Source organism: Lodderomyces elongisporus, chromosome 4, assembly GCF_030384665.1.
Source record: "Lodderomyces elongisporus chromosome 4, complete sequence".
NCBI classification, from domain to species: domain Eukaryota; kingdom Fungi; phylum Ascomycota; class Pichiomycetes; order Serinales; family Debaryomycetaceae; genus Lodderomyces; species Lodderomyces elongisporus.
The window spans coordinates 1,686,365-1,702,221 of record NC_083676.1 but is presented as its reverse complement, the minus strand read 5'-3'; the positions used below and the strand labels follow the sequence as shown (position 1 = coordinate 1,702,221).

The window sequence follows — 15,857 nt, the reverse complement described above, 5'->3', positions numbered from 1 at the left end:
CTCCCTAAAAATCAAATAAATCTGTAAAGCTCATTCTACGGTTATATACTTTGTGTTCCACACATACCGAGGAGTGATTTACACCAAAAGAATAGGGGGTTGTTGAGAAAAAAAATGTATGTATATACATATATATAAAGTTTAAAAAAAAAAATATGAAAAAAGGAGTAAAAAGAGAAATAGTGGAAAAGAAGTAAAGGAAACACTTCTTTGAATAAAGTATTAGCTACATCCGACACTAGCACCGAGGCTACATATTACCAACCTTTTAACATCTGTTATTTCCCCCAACAACGAGTTTGTCACATGGCAAAGCTGCTAAACTAGAATTACTCTTTTATTCTTTTGCAAATGAGTGTAACTTTTGACCTATTTTCACTTGCAATATGCATAAGTGGTTTACGTGACACCACAAGACTCAAGCTTCCGCCATACCTCCAACGTGGTGGTCATTTGCAATTCCTCACCAATATTCTGCTTGTATTGACAATAGCATATCTTGTCACCAGTGTCACGCATCCCTCTTCCATTTTTTACACTATGGCGGTCAATTTGGAGTTTGCAGTGACTGCAAGTTATTGGACATTGCATTTGGTGCTTCCTCACTTGTTAAACACCGATACCATTGAGCGCAACTTTGCATTAGATTTCAAAATCCATTTGTGGCCATATGTTTCATTAATAATTAAGGATGAAAAGAGAAACGTGGGAGGTATAATTGGAAGTGGTGTAGTGCTCATATTGTATTGGATGTATATTGAGTTCATTGCAAGAGACCCATCACAGAAATTTGCATATCCATTTTTGAATAGAGGTGGTGTGGGAAGGAGGGCAGCGTGGATGCTTGGAATATGGTTACTAAGCTCGTTCAACTATATAATTTTAAAGTATGTGAAAAAGTTGTAAGATAGAGACAAATGATTATAAAGGTATAGATCAAATATACGCAGTAGTTTATTTATATACGTGCATAAATATATAAATATATATTTCTATTTTTTAGTTTTTTTTTTTTTCCCCCTCTACTTTGACAAAAGTGCTTCAACTTCCTTTGATCTCTCAAATCTTGCTCTCTCATCAATTGAGACTCTGTTCAACATTTGCTCGAGTGCCTCAGAGTATGGTGCCTTGTGGTTACGTGGGCTGTTTGTTATCTTAACTGCAGACAAGTAGTTGTTGTAGATATCACCGTCGTATTTACCAATCAATGAGTGGATAAAGTTGTCTGGTTGTTCAAAAGAATCGGTTAAGCCAATGACATATGGTCTCACTCTCAAGCACAATTCTTGTGGGTAAATCGAGGTGATGTACTGAGCAACCTTTGGCTGAATAACACCAAACCTGATAAATTCGGCAAGGAATGGGCCCAAGATGTTTGTGACATAGTACAATTTGAGCAAGTTCTCCAATTGTGGTCTAATTGGTGAGTTTGCCTTGACTTGATTCTCCAACCTTTCAATAAAAGTTTCCAACAAGTAGTAGTGGCATCTCAACTTGGACAATGTTACTCTTTGAGCACCAATTGCATCCCATGATTGGTGAGAAATTGGAATCAAGTCAACGGCAAACTTGGAGATTAAAGCAGCAATTGCTTTCAAGACACGTTGTGGCTCGTCAACGTGTTCCTTGATTCTAATTACCGCCTTTTTGGCCTTTGACAAGGTTGGTGCATCATTAAGGAACTCCAAGCTTGAGTTTTTCAATTTTTTACCATTCAAAATTTGTTGAACATTTTTGATAATGGTCTTACCAGCAGACATTGCCAAAACGTTATTGTCACCTTCCCAAGTGGTTTGCACAGACCAATCGTTCCATGTCTTACCAAATGCATTGTACGAGCTGTAACCGTGTCCACCGCATGATTGTCTACATTCGGCAATCAAGTCTGAAGCTTCCCAGGTCAAAGTAGATTTCAATGAACCAGAGTCAACAAACATGGACTTGGTAGAGTTAATGGTATTTTTCAACAACAACTTGTCGTTTGTGGCCAAGCCTTTGTCCAAGTTTGCCAATAATTCATTGTGTTCAACTTCCAATCTGTCGGTACCAACTGCTGCTGCATATGTCAATGCCAAGTATGGGAGCAATCTTCTTTGGTGCAAAGTATAATCGATAAGTTGGAGTTCTTGTTGTGCACCATTCTTGGCAAATTGTCTTCTACCAACGGCATATCTCAATGCAATGGTGGTGAATCTAGCGCCGATTCTATAAGAGTCTGCAGCCATACCAACTCTACCTTCGATAAGTGAGATGTAACTCAATTGCTCCAATGGTGGCAAGGTAACATTTCCTTGGCGACTAACTTTACACCATCTTTGCAACATAAAGAATCTAGGAATGCGAACCTCAGTAAATTGGATCCAACCATTATCGACACCTTGTCTGCCCATCTTTGCACCGATATCGCCAACAGCGATGCCAGGTAACAAATTGTGTTGTGAGTCTCTCAATGGCACAACAAATGTCTTGACGCCATAATCTACATCCTTAACAATCAATCTAGCATAGCAAACAGTGTGGGTAGCCGAGTGGGCAGCACCACCAATCCACCATTTGGTAGCACCAATGTGTGGGGTATCAATGATAAAAGTGTCAGATTCTTCGTCAAAGGTGGCTGTTGTTTCACAGCCAGCAACGTTGGAGCCGTGGCCCAATTCGGTCATACCAAAGCAACCGTACATTTGTTTTAAAGAGCCTGCTTCTTTCTTTTTTGCCCAAAAGTCGTATTGCTTTTGGGTACCGTTACCTTTGATGCAGTTCAAAAACAAGCCCAAATTGACCAAGATTCTGATTCCCATTGATGGGTCAATTACAGTCATCAATTGTAATCTTCTTCTAAATTTTGAGTAGGATTCAGTTTCAATGTATTTGGACATTTGGTCGATTCTTTCAGCAACAACTTGTCTCTCTTCCTTTTGTGTCAAGTCAAATTGTTCTGGTCTTGTTTGCAAGATTGGGTCACGTTCGATGGATTGGTAGAGACGAATAACCTCGGTTGATTTGGCCTCGCTGCCTTCCAAAAACTCGTGCATTTCCTTCAAGTCCCAGTTGGTGCGTGCTCTTTCATCGGCAATGTCCTTTGCTGGAGTTGGTGGTGGTCGTGAGGAAATGACATTTTCAACAATCTTGGGATTCTTTTCGGGGTCAACCTTGTTGTTTTTATGAAACAATTTACTGTTTGGTAATAAAGCCATTGTGTAATATATGTCCAAGTGGAAAGGAGGGCAAAGTGTCTACTTGTTTGTAAATGTATATATATATATATGTAAATGTATATATTTATTTGTGTGTGTTTGTCAGTATAAACAAGTGCTTATAAAGACTCTGTGTGTAGTGTTGAAGAGTAAAAAGGGGGAAAAAACGAAAAAAAACTACTAAATAGAATGAACTAAAACGTGGGAAGTGGAAAGGGAGGAAATGGATGTATATTTAAATTGTCTACATGGGGGAATCGTGGGGAGAGGAGGGGTGGAGAAGAAATGCGAATTGAGAAAAGGGTGAAAAAAATTAAATGGGAAAAAATAAAATAAAAAATTAAATAAAAAATAAAATGGGAAAAAAATAAAAATCTATTAAAAGAGAAAACCGATCCAGTACCACACAGTACAGCACAGTACAGCACTATACTATACTATACAATACAATACAATACAGTACAATACAGTACACACTATTATTATAAAAAAAGAGGGAGAGAATGGTGAATTGAATCCTTTTTCTTCCAACAAATAAAGGTAGTATATTTGAAATAATTCATGACAAATTAAGGAACATAAGAACAGGTGATTTGGAAAAAGAAAAAAAAAAAAGAAACCGACATAACTGTAAGCATTATGCACTGTAGACAATTGGCTTAATACTACTTCTGTATGTTTAAAGGATGTAGTACCCTTAACAGCATAATCAACAGAATCAACAGAATCAACATAACCACCACTTGTTTCCCCCATGGTAGCTCTTCCTGCTGAAATAAAAATAAAAATAAAAATAAAAAATAAAAAATAAAAATAAAAACGAGGAACAATACTGTGGGGTAAAAGACGCACGTACAAGTCCTTCTCACTCTCTTTCTCAATTTCTTTTACAAAAGAAGAACCATGGGGGAAAGAAAGGAGTTGGAAAAAAATGTATGTACTTTGATTGTAAAATCAGAGTTTTTTTTTGGTCTTTTTTTTTTATTTATGTTTGTTTAACTAGTTCAAGACATCATACGATTCTTCCTATTCTTTTTATCTCTCTCTTTTTTTTTCTTTCTTTCTTTCTTTCATTTTTTTTAAAATACTTTTACACTGTAATAATTGCAAAGATATCTAGCATGTATGTCCTCGGTTCCAAATTGATTGTGTTTCATTTTTTTTAATTCTCTCTTTTTTCTCTCTCTCCATTCTCTCTCTCTCCATTCTCTCTCTCTCTCTCTCTCTGTTTCCCGCTCCTCCGCTCCCATCCCGCTTAAAGCTCTTCAACGTCCTCGGTAAAATAAAATTAAAAAAAAAAAAGGAGAGAATTAGTGGGAAAAATATAAAATAAACAACGCAAAAATATAAAATAAAAAGGAGAGAAGGAGAGAAGGAGAGAAGGAAAAAAAAAACATTTTTTGATAAACCAAACTACTCTCAAATAACCAGGGGTATTCTACTTTACATCTGCAGAAAGTCTAGTCCATTCCTTTGTCACAAGATAGTGTGGAGGTTGTGAATGGACTCTTTGTAAGCGGCAACATCGTATAATTTTTTTTTTCTTTTTCTGATCTTTTCTTTTCTATTGTAATAAATGCTAATAATTTTGCACCAAAGCTGTTAAAAATAATAGAAAAAAGAAAAAAGAAAACAGAACCTTAACCGTATAGACTATGGTTTTTTATTTTTTTAAAAAAACATTTCTTTCCTCCCCCTAACTTATAGTTTACTTCATTAAAAACATAGAAAAGATTAACAGAATATGCTTGATCTTACTATACTTTTAATGATTTATCATATACTAATATCCATACCCCAAACACATTTAATAAAATAGACAAAAGTAAAAAAAAAGCGTGCAATATAATGTAGAAACATTTAGACACCATCAAACTTTGCAATTAAAAGTTAAAAAGAAAAAAAAAAAACAAATCAAACTCAAAAAGAGAGGGAAGAGAAAGAAAGGAAATAAAAAAGTAAAGAAGAGAATGCAAAATGTTTAAGCATGAGCAACAACAAGATAAAAGTGATATCAATGACTAGACAAATTACTGAACAGGTGAAATTAAAAAAAAAAATTTAAATTTTTATATTCTTGATTTTTAGCTTTTACATATTCCCCTTTGTAGTAGATTGATTTTACTCAGTATTCTACTGTTACAAAAGAGACAAGCCTCCCCTCTGGTAGCTCAGTTGGTTTAGAGCATGAGACTGTAATTAAGTTCCGCAATCTTGTGGTCGGGAGTTCAAATCTCCTCCGGAGGACATTTTTTTTCCAACTTTTTATTTTTTATTTTTTTAAATAGAACTTATGACTTTAATTTTTTTTTTCCTCTTTCTTTTTTATAATATACGACTCTGGGGTTATTGAAAATCAAAAGAAACAAAAACAAAAACGAAAATAAAAAAAACAAAACATTTACCTAGTAATAGAGAATGAAGATAAATTGTGATTGTTTGGAGTATACCCGCCACTTGCTAAAAAAAGCCTCATATATTGTATAGTCAAATACATGCAGTGTGGCCATCTAATCGTTATGTATCTCTTACACACATTTGGCCGTTTTTTTTCTACTACTACTACTACTTTTTATTTTTATTTTTATTTTTATACCCGTCGGCCGTAATAATAATAATAGAAAAAAAACAGTATAAAGGAATATAGTTGTTAGATGAAATATCGAGTTTATTACGGCACAGTACAATTGGTTTGAGCTAATTCCACCCTTTTCTCAAAGAGAGTAATTCAATGTAGATAGTCATGCCTCACTAAACCGGTTCATCCATCCATGACACCAAGAGCAAAAGTACATAATAACAATAACAAAAACATTTTGAACACACACACACACAAAAGAAAAGAAAGACAAATTGAAAGAATTGGAATAAAATCGGGAACTAATACGAATAGTATGTAATAATATGAATGGTAGCGTCCAGGATAAACTATTACTAATATTTTAAATTGTTTTTTCTTTTTTCTTTTTTCTTTCTTTTTTTTTAAATAGAGTTGACGAGTACCCAATTTCCGCACACACACAAAAGAAATAAATAAATAAAAAGAAAAAAGAAAAGAGAGCCAGAGAGTGACTAGCTAGTATAAACAACCAATCTATATCCTCATCAACAATCATTAGTAAAAAACAATAATCACCCTTGTTCACCTCCACTCACCGTCATCACGAATTAGAATAAAACAAACAAACAAACAAAAAGATGGACTCTGAGAAAATCATTGCAGTTATTGCCAGTATCTTTTTACCACCGCTTGCCGTGCTTATGAAAACAGGTACCCTCGGTGCCAGTTTCTGGATATGCTGTATCCTTTGTATCTTTGCTTGGTTCCCAGGTATTTTGTACGCCCTTTACGTCGTCCTTGCTGACTAAGTTCAGCAAAGCAAACAAAGTTAGAGGAGAAAATGATCTTGCTAAAAGAAAAGGATAATGATAAAGATGAAGTTGAATGTATGCTCCAGAATTGACTATCAAGATTGGAATTCAATAGTGATGTGAGTGACAGAGTTGGGTGGTTCTTTATAAATTGTCCTTTGAAGAAAAAACTACTGCAATAATAAAGAGAATAACAAAAGAAAAGAAAAGAAAAGAAAAGAAAAGAAGTCATATGAAAACTTCAAAAAACATTATATCGGTGGTATACTATAGTTCGTTCGTGTTTTTATGTACTAATAAAAAAAAAAAAAAAGAAAAAAAGAATCAAAGCTCTGCTTTACTTTTGTTAAATAGCCAATTACCAATTTCTATCAATTGTCTTTCCTTTCACGAAATCTTTCACCCAATTGACATTCAATCGATTGATTGATTTATCGAATACAGTACATTGGTCAACATCACCAATGACGACCAATGCACCCGTGTATATTGTTAATCTTGTAACTATGTGTTTTCCCATTTTTCTTAAAAAAAACTGCTCCACCACGTTTTGCCTACCTCTATACACCCACACCCACACCCACACCTTAACGCCAGTGCCAACACAATACTCTTCTTTTTACTTTTCCCCCCTCCTCTCTCCCTCAAGAAAAAAAATATACAAAACAACTTTTAGAGAATAATTTGCTGTTATGAACATCTCAATTCGAGCTTAAACAGTGCCCAATTATTGTACTTGGAACAAGTATATTGTGTACATTGAGTAACTGATATTTCCTATCAGTCTGCTACCCCAACAACACCAATTTATATATATATATATATATATGTACATGTATATATATATTTGTAGATGTTGGACAAGTAAAGCCGCACACCAACACGGAAACGGAGTTCAACAGACCAAATATTTTTTATTCTTTTTTCTATTAATTACACGTTACCCCCTAAATCCAAGAAATAATAATAGTAATAATATTGATAGTAATTATATAAAAAAAAGGGAATAGAAACGAAACGGAAAAGAATAAAGGAAAAAGCAAGAAGGAAAGAAAAGAACAAAATCTTTAAGGAAGAGTTGCCAATAGAGTATGTCTGATCATTTGACTGTCTTCTCTAGAATTCAATTCTAATTGATAGAATAACAAAACAAGATAAAACAAAACTAAACAAAACTAAACAAAAGAAAAAGGAGATGGATCTTCAAGACCTTTGCCATGCTAGGTAGACAACTAGCTATTTATATGTCACACTAATCTAAGTGCAAAGTAAATACCGCTTAAACTTTGAGTTTCAAGTGCAAACATTTGCAAGCAAACAAGTCTCATTACATTACTTAAACCAAATCCAAACCAAATTTTAACTGAATCCAAACTGAATTCAAACCAAATACAAAATGATATTTAGACAGATCTTAGAATAAGACTGGACAAACCAAGTTTAACGTCATACCAGCGTATATTTATATGCTTCTATCTAGGGTACAACATTAAAAACACACACACGCACACACACACGCACACACACAAAATTCCACAAAGTTTGTGTTCTATTACTTAGGTAAAGGGCTGTCATACGAACAGTTTGTGTTTCACGGAATTCCAGAACATCATACATGATTTGCATTTGGCATGTTGATTTGATTACACATTATTATCTTAAGAAAAGATGTTTTCGTTTGTTTTCTAGTTTTTTTTTTTTTTTGTTTTTGAATCTTTCTGGTTATTCAATAAGATACGAAATAATATCGTCAAACTTTGAGAATACCAAGGACTAATAAGAAATGTAGAGAGAAAATAAAAAGATTCACAGGAAAAAGGGAAAACAAGTGAAGGTTAGCTTTAGTTTTTTAGCAAGATATCAACTTGGTTGGTCCTTAATTAATTATTTAGGCAACATGCTCTTCTCCTTGCTCCTTGCCTCCCCATGCACATGTAGAAGTGCTAACAAAAACAGCAGGTCGTGTTTTAAAGACCAAAAGTTTTTCTCAATTTTTTATTCATTCGCCTCATAAATATAACCGATGTGCCTTATCTTTTTGTCTCGACGAAGAAGAAGGGAAATAAGAAGAAGACAAAGAAAAAATGGATATTCAAATTGAAGTAAGTAATAAATGATGCAAGAATAAATTGTTCGATATATTCAACAAGAAGTCGGGCTGTGGGAAATAGAAAGTGTAAGAGATAATGTGAGACATAGAGAATGGAGAGGCGGGTGGGGGATTCGAGCAACAGATGCTACCGCAACTATCAAATAATTGCGACAAGACATTAGAATATATATATATATATTTATGTACTTGAAGACATATCTTACATATACATATATATATATATATATACATATATACATATATCAATATAAATATGCGCTTTGGCCTATTCCTACATCAAAGGAAGTATGTCTTTCGACATTCATTTATGAGTAGCAGGAAGAAGCTGATAATCTTCCAATAAGAATCGTATAAGTAGATTCAAAATATTCTATTTTACTGTTCATTCTAAAATTCGCCTCTGATAACACTCATTAGTAATACAGTTGTATATATAAACACACACACACACAAACAAACATAAATATATATATATATATATATATATATATATATATATATATATATATAAACTACCAAAGTAGAAGGGGGAACACAAACACAGTTGCAACCACGGGGGTAGTTTAAGTTTGGGCATCGGTTTTAAAAAACAAACAAACAACAAAAACCAAGAGACTAATACAACAGAATATAAGCCCTTTATTCTTCTTATTTTTTACATAAATACATCTAGGCACCAGCATTAGTAACAAACTTGGTTCTGACCCGTGACAAAATATATATACAGATGACGACGGTTGAGGAATCAAAGACTATAGAAGATGCAATGGCGCTACCGCCATTTTCCTTTTCCAAGAAACCTATCGATAAGTCTGTGTCCATATCAACAGACCTGAACATTACAAGCAGTTTGTTTCGAGAGAGCCCTTCCAAAAGTTTGAATTTCAATACCAAACAGGGTTCTAAACAGGGCTCTAATCCAGGCTCAAATTCAGGACTGCATCATGGTGCAACTCAAAGCACAAGAACAAGTAATGGCACGGGTAATGGAATGGATATAGATGTGAATGATTTGCATAGCAGCTTTGGATACGATGAGCATATACGTTTCCCAAGAATGAATAGCACTTTCTACACTTATAATTCAAACACAAAGCGCAGTTCATATAGCTCAACCGAAGAAGATTCAAAGAGTCGCAAAAATGGTAAAGGTACCAAGAGTGCTGGGATTAGCAGATTAAACTCCTTTGAATTAGCTGAAACAAGTAATGAAGGCGGAGAAGAAAAGTACCAGCCAGCAGCCTTTGATCTTACCAAACCATTAAGGAGACTTTCCAAAAAGCAAGAGGAAGAGGAAGAGGAAGGAGGAGGAGTAGGAGGAGGGGAGAGAGGAAAGGAAAATAAAGAGGAAGACGATATTAAACTTATTTTGGAATATACCAAGAACAACAAGCTTTATAATTCCATTAGTCCCCAGGCCAAATTAAAGACTAGTTTGACTCGCATGAAAAAGCCATTGATGACACCTGCTGTGCTTCGACCACCAATGGAACGCAACTCGTCGTCTACAACAAATCTGCTAGTTGCTGCTTATACTACGTACACCATTTTGAATGTTGCAAACGACCAATTACGAATATCCGAGCCTACCCATGAGCATTGGAAACCAAATTCGAGTACCTGTATGGGTTGTAGAGCAAGACTATTTAGTTCCCTTGTGTCTATTATTTATGACGTTTCAAGTTGTCATCACTGCCGATTATGTGGACTGGTATTTTGCAACAATTGTTTAGAAGAAACAGTTGTGCTTGACCAATATGCAAATCTTATAGTTCCATTACCAAATAGGGTTCAAACACATACAATGAAAGAGTCAAGGGTATGCCAGAAATGTACAAGAATGAGTCAGGATGTCACTAAAGTAATTAGTCAACACGTTTCAAAGGACATTGATGAGTCATTTGTTATTGTTGAAAATCCGTATACTGCACAACTACCGAACTACCAATTTATCAAGAGATCGAGACAAATAAACACGTGCGAAAATGGAGAGTTGGTTAATGGCGATTACAATGAAAGTCGACGGCAAAGTGTTGTTGGTGAAGTACCTTCCGACTGGACGTGGAGTTCCTTTTAGGACCAAAATGGAACAAAAAAAAAAAGGAACAAGAAAAAAAGAAAAGAAAAGTAAGAAAAGCGCCAGCTGGGTAGGATATAATATTCGCCATGTTCTGTTTATCAAATTTGGAAGTAAAACGAAAAGAAAACCTAAGGTGGGAAATTTGAAAAACATCAGAAAAGGAGATACCATTGATTTTTTAAGCTATAGAGTAGGGCGAAGTTCATTCAATATATTCATCAAATTTATCAAATTCATCAAATTCATTAAATTCAGTAAACTCATTAAAGTATTTACCTTTACTTCATTGTGCAGATGGCTAAAAGAATGTTTTCCATTGCAGCATTCTGGAGAATCAAGTGGCGTCGTAGGAAAATCTGACCACAACACCTGAATGTGTAAGAGAGAGAGAGAGAGAGAGAGAGAGAGAGGAGGGGAAGGGAGAGGGGAAATTTAAAGGAAAAGACCATATTTTTCTATCTACTTCTTTTTTTTCTTCTTCTTTTTCTTCTATTTTCTTTTCTTTTTTTGAAAATGACGGTTCACTACAATGTGATTATAATAAGGAACTTCAAGTGCTACTAGTTGTTGGTTGTTAAGTTATTGGTTTCTGGGTTTTTAATATTTCGCCATATAACGTGGGCTCCATCTTCATCTTTTCCCGTTATCGTGTGGAATAAAAAATCACGCTCATAATTTTCTGATTTTAATTTTAATTTTTTTATTTTAATTTTTTATTATCGATGCGAATCGACGCGTGTCCTGAAATTGGCGTTACCTATTATATAATGGGGCTCTTACATAATCTAGCACATATATTATAGAGTAAGCATTATGTAACATAGTTGATAGAAATTACATAATACAGATGCATAATCTTACATAATAGGCCAAATTAGGAATAAATAATCAAAGTAAACTTATTGCTAAATCATTCTACATGCAGGACGTATTCCATAGAATTTGCAGTAAGGAAAGTAAAAAAAGAGACGAAAGAAGAAGAAGAAGAAGAAGAAGAAGAAGAGAAAAAAAAACCAAATAGGAGTAAGACACACACACCACCACCAGACCCAATTTTTCTCTTACAAGTATCAATTAGATCAAAGGACCCTCCTGGAGAGAAACAAAAACTTTCAACTTTTTTTCTTTTACAACCATAACAAAGACACCTTTTTATCTTATTTTCACTATCACTATTACTATCATTTTCTTTTTTTTTTATTCTCTTTTTACTACTTTCCTCTTTTTTCCAGTTCACTAGTGAAGAGTACTAGAGAAAGTATACAAGATCAAGTGTTCTTAACAGCTAAAGAATAGGAATTATAATAATAATAATTAAAAAAAAAAGAGAGTTTAATTAAAAGGAGAAACAACAAAATACTCAAGTATCAACGCTTTGCAATCCCATTCAACTACTTTTTCAATTTTTTTATTAAAAAAACAAGACAACAAGAGGTCCAATCACGGAAGAAAAGAAAAGAAAGAAAAAAAACAACAACAACAAATGTACCAACAATCGCCACATACGTACTCATCAGCTGATTCGTTCAAGCGATCTTCCAACAACCCATTTAGACAACTTCCTCCTACACCCGCACAGCACAGGACAACACACAACTATAGTCCACGGAAATCCTCGACTCTATCTACAAGCTCTAGTCAATTTGATAGTTGGGTTGCAAAAAACAAACAACTCCTCGACAGCTCGGATGAGGAGGATTTTTATGCAGAGGATGAGGATGGCGAGGGATCAGTTGTTAGCCCAAATAAAGTATTGTCGTATTACCAAAGCAATGGCTCTGCAGATAGCATTAAACAACCTACATCTTACTTTAACACTCCAAGCAAGAGACTGAGTCTCAACCCCCACATGCATGTACCACAACAACCTCAGTTCCAACAACCACCACGACCATCGGCTATGCCCAGACCCATTAGGGCAGGCAGTGATTCCAGTATCAACTACTCTAAAAGGTATGTACACATTCCAAATGGATTTTTCTTTTCTTTTTTACTGTTTCTTTTGTTTTCAAATCATTTGATTATTTCAATTGACTGATTATTGTTTATTTCTTTTACGTCTTTTACGTCTTTTCCTCCTTTTTACTCACATCTTTCTTGTCGTTGTCGTTGTCGTTGTTGTTGTTGTTGTTGTTGCAGTTGTTGTTCAATTTTGTCTAGAACTTCAATTAGAGAATGTTTAGAGGCTGCGTTGGAAACAACGGAAGTAAGGAGAACAACAATACGAGCAGTAACAACGCCATAACCCATTACCTCAGGTACACGCAAGAAAAAAAAATAATACACACATACACATTCACATATACATTCACACACGGAACAATAGAAAAAAAGAGAACATACAAAACAATGCGTTTTAATTTTTCCTCTCACTCACTCTTACTCTCTTATTGTTTTAAGGGAAGAATGAGAGAGAGAGAGAGAGAGGGAGGGAGAAAGAAAGACGCATTGGGAAGATTGAGTGAAAGCGAGAATGAAATGTTGGCTGTGTGAAGTTTAATTGCTCTTTTGCAAATTCAACAAAGCAGATAAAAAGTGGACAATCAGCACTAGAAAAAAAAAAGGAGGCGCGGGGAGGGGAGGGAGAGAGAGAAAGAGTGAAGGAGAGAAAACAAAACAACAATTAAAGTTAAGCGATAACAAACATACAACAACAAGAAAAAAAAATATAGATACTCATATCACCACACCACACCACACTACACTACACTACACCACATCCATCTTTCTTCTAATCATACTTGAGTAAGTTACTAACAAATTGTACAGACCCATGAAATCAAACAACCCATTTGCTTCCGCTTTGAATGAGGAGCAGGATAGAACTGAACGTAGATCTCCGGAGCGCCACAGACTGAATGTCCCACCAGCTCGTCCACCAAAACCACCTCAGTCTGAATTTGCCCCACCTTCTTATGAAGAAGCAGCAGGCCCTGAAGCTAGTAAAAGGGAGTACAGAAGAGAAAAAGAACCATCATCGTCGTCTTCATCAAACTCACACTCACACTCACAATCACAATCACAATCACAATCACGTTCACGTTCACACCCACATTCATCGTCAAGAGAGCACCGTAGAGGTTCTGGGTCTGGCTCTACATCTGACCCAGACTCCAAGAGTCATAGACACCACCATCACTCGTCTAGTAGTCGCCACAAGTCTTCCAAAAAATCCTCTAAGAAGAAGGAAGCTGTGCCAGCAAAGAATTTGGACACCATTGATAAGCTCGACGTTACAGGTTTCTTTGGTGGCGGGTTCCATCACGACGGTCCATTTGATGCTTGCACTCCTCACAGAAACAAGAATGTCAAGAAAGCACCAGTGATGGCATTCCCCATAGATGGCCCCAATAACTCGATTGCCGGTGCAGCAAATGTTGATAAAGATGCTCAGATGAAACTCGCTTTTGGAAACTATGATGCACGCGATGAGTACACCGATTCCGAAATTAAGGAAAACCCACCAGTGATTAAAACGAACAGAGTCACCAACGATCCTTCAACAAGCATATACACACCAAAGCAAAACCCTTCAGTGATCAACTTTGACTCCCAGGGCAAAGCAGAACCTATACACGGAGAATCTACTGCTGGATTAGGATCTACAACTTTTCTTAATGGCGCACCAGCACCCAAGGCTGCAGACGACCATTTAAATGTGAACAATGGTGGTCTTGCTAGAAAAAAATCATTGGCTCAAAGGTTAAGAAAGAATAGCGGCTCTGAAGGCAACTCCAGGAGATCCTCCAATGATGGTCTCTATGCTGCAGTATCTGACGGTGCAAATGGTAGGCGCGGGTCCTTCAACACTTTAGACACTGATAACTCAGATGACTTGAAACCTCCTGGAAACTCCTTCATACGAAGGGTAAAAAGTTTGAAAGTGAGAAGGTAGCACTACATACATTAGTCAATATATATTTTACTGTATTTCCGTGTTTCGTGTTTTGTAATTCGTATGTCGTATTTCGTTATTGTATTTTGTATATCTTTATTTATATTCTGTATATCTTTATGTATGTTTTGTATCTTTAGTATTTACTTTTATGCCTTGCTGTGATTAAAAAAGAACTACGCCTAACTCTTAAATTTTGTTAGCTCACACTTACAAAGTTGGTTGCTTATTTATGAGAAACAGGCACCTAGAACGAGAATACAACAAGAACGCACATTTTGGGGAGAACTGTCGCATAGCACTGTCACAAGTAACAAGTGTACGACTGCTGAGCATCGGTTTGAGCTGGTAGCTCACCGATACCAGCGGTTTGAGTTCGTGACTTGATAGGCTATATTCCAACTAAGTGTAATTGTCAATGATCGCACCTATAAAGGTCTCAATGCTCATAAGTTAAGAGAGTAAATTGTCTCATACAAAGTCACTAGTAAGGAGAATCGTGAGAGTATACACTCTGCACGTTCACCTAGTGATTTGTGTTCAATGTAGTTGACCGTATAAAATCTATATTTTACCGATATTTCTATATAATAGTGATAAGTTAATTTTACCACTTCTCGTTCCTATTTATATAAACTCATCTTGTTTGAAGTTTCAAGTTTCCTATGTCGTGCAATATTCTCCAAATATTCACTTAGCGGAAACGAGGGCACAGAGCGTCCAATGTGTGTCGCACTGTGACATCCTCCCCCCCTTCAGAGTCTGAATGAGCGATACGGCCTTATTTTCATTGCATTTCGGAAAAAATTGATTTGAGGTAAAATAACTGTACAAATTGATGATAACCGTTGTGGCCTCCCCCCCTGCAAAGTAGAAAATCATTTTGTAGTACTAAGCGGAGCGGCAACAAACGGTTTCAACATCTCCCTAGTATACTGACGTTTCATGGGAATGCCTTGGAGGTTACTAAGATAGTAAATCCTCGACAGCACCTTCCGGACAACGAAAGGACCCGACCAATTCAAGCCCATCTTGTTGGTAGCAGCATCGTAAACTAAGACTAAGTCTCCTTTCTTGATCGGTACATTAGTGTCATAACGTTTGTCAAAAACTTCCTTCTGATGATCCCGATCGCGGCGTTGAGTTTCCTTAGCAGAGTCTTCCTGTTGTTTACGGAAATAAAACTGACCAACGCGGAACTTG

General features: G+C 35.7%; 4 protein-coding genes and 1 non-coding gene across 5 annotated transcripts; 4 read left to right on the top strand and 1 right to left on the bottom strand. All coding sequences in view use genetic code 12, as the record gives it.

The window, feature by feature from the left end:
- Positions 1-351: 351 nt before the first annotated feature.
- PVL30_003750 (uncharacterized protein) lies at positions 352-906 on the top strand (the record flags this gene model as incomplete). The annotated part of the gene is made up of 1 exon (XM_001526309.1): positions 352-906. The coding sequence occupies one exon, from the start codon at positions 352-354 to the stop codon at positions 904-906; it is 555 nt and encodes a 184-aa protein (XP_001526359.2).
- Positions 907-1,022: 116 nt separating this feature from the next.
- Positions 1,023-3,194, bottom strand: POX1_1 (fatty-acyl coenzyme A oxidase; the record flags this gene model as incomplete). Its single annotated transcript, XM_001526308.1, has 1 exon — positions 1,023-3,194. One exon carries the CDS (start codon positions 3,192-3,194, stop codon positions 1,023-1,025), a length of 2,172 nt encoding a protein of 723 aa, XP_001526358.1.
- Positions 3,195-5,354: 2,160 nt separating this feature from the next.
- PVL30_003748 lies at positions 5,355-5,441 on the top strand. Its single transcript has one exon. It is a non-coding gene; the product is annotated as a tRNA-Tyr (tRNA).
- Positions 5,442-9,406: 3,965 nt separating this feature from the next.
- Positions 9,407-10,756, top strand: PVL30_003747 (uncharacterized protein; the record flags this gene model as incomplete). The annotated part of the gene is made up of 1 exon (XM_001526306.1): positions 9,407-10,756. The coding sequence occupies one exon, from the start codon at positions 9,407-9,409 to the stop codon at positions 10,754-10,756; it is 1,350 nt and encodes a 449-aa protein (XP_001526356.2).
- A 1,486-nt stretch (positions 10,757-12,242) lies between these two features.
- PVL30_003746 (uncharacterized protein) lies at positions 12,243-14,654 on the top strand (the record flags this gene model as incomplete). Its single annotated transcript, XM_001526304.2, has 2 exons — positions 12,243-12,712; positions 13,529-14,654. The coding sequence occupies 2 exons, from the start codon at positions 12,243-12,245 to the stop codon at positions 14,652-14,654; spliced, it is 1,596 nt and encodes a 531-aa protein (XP_001526354.2).
- Between the last annotated feature and the right edge of the window lie 1,203 nt (positions 14,655-15,857).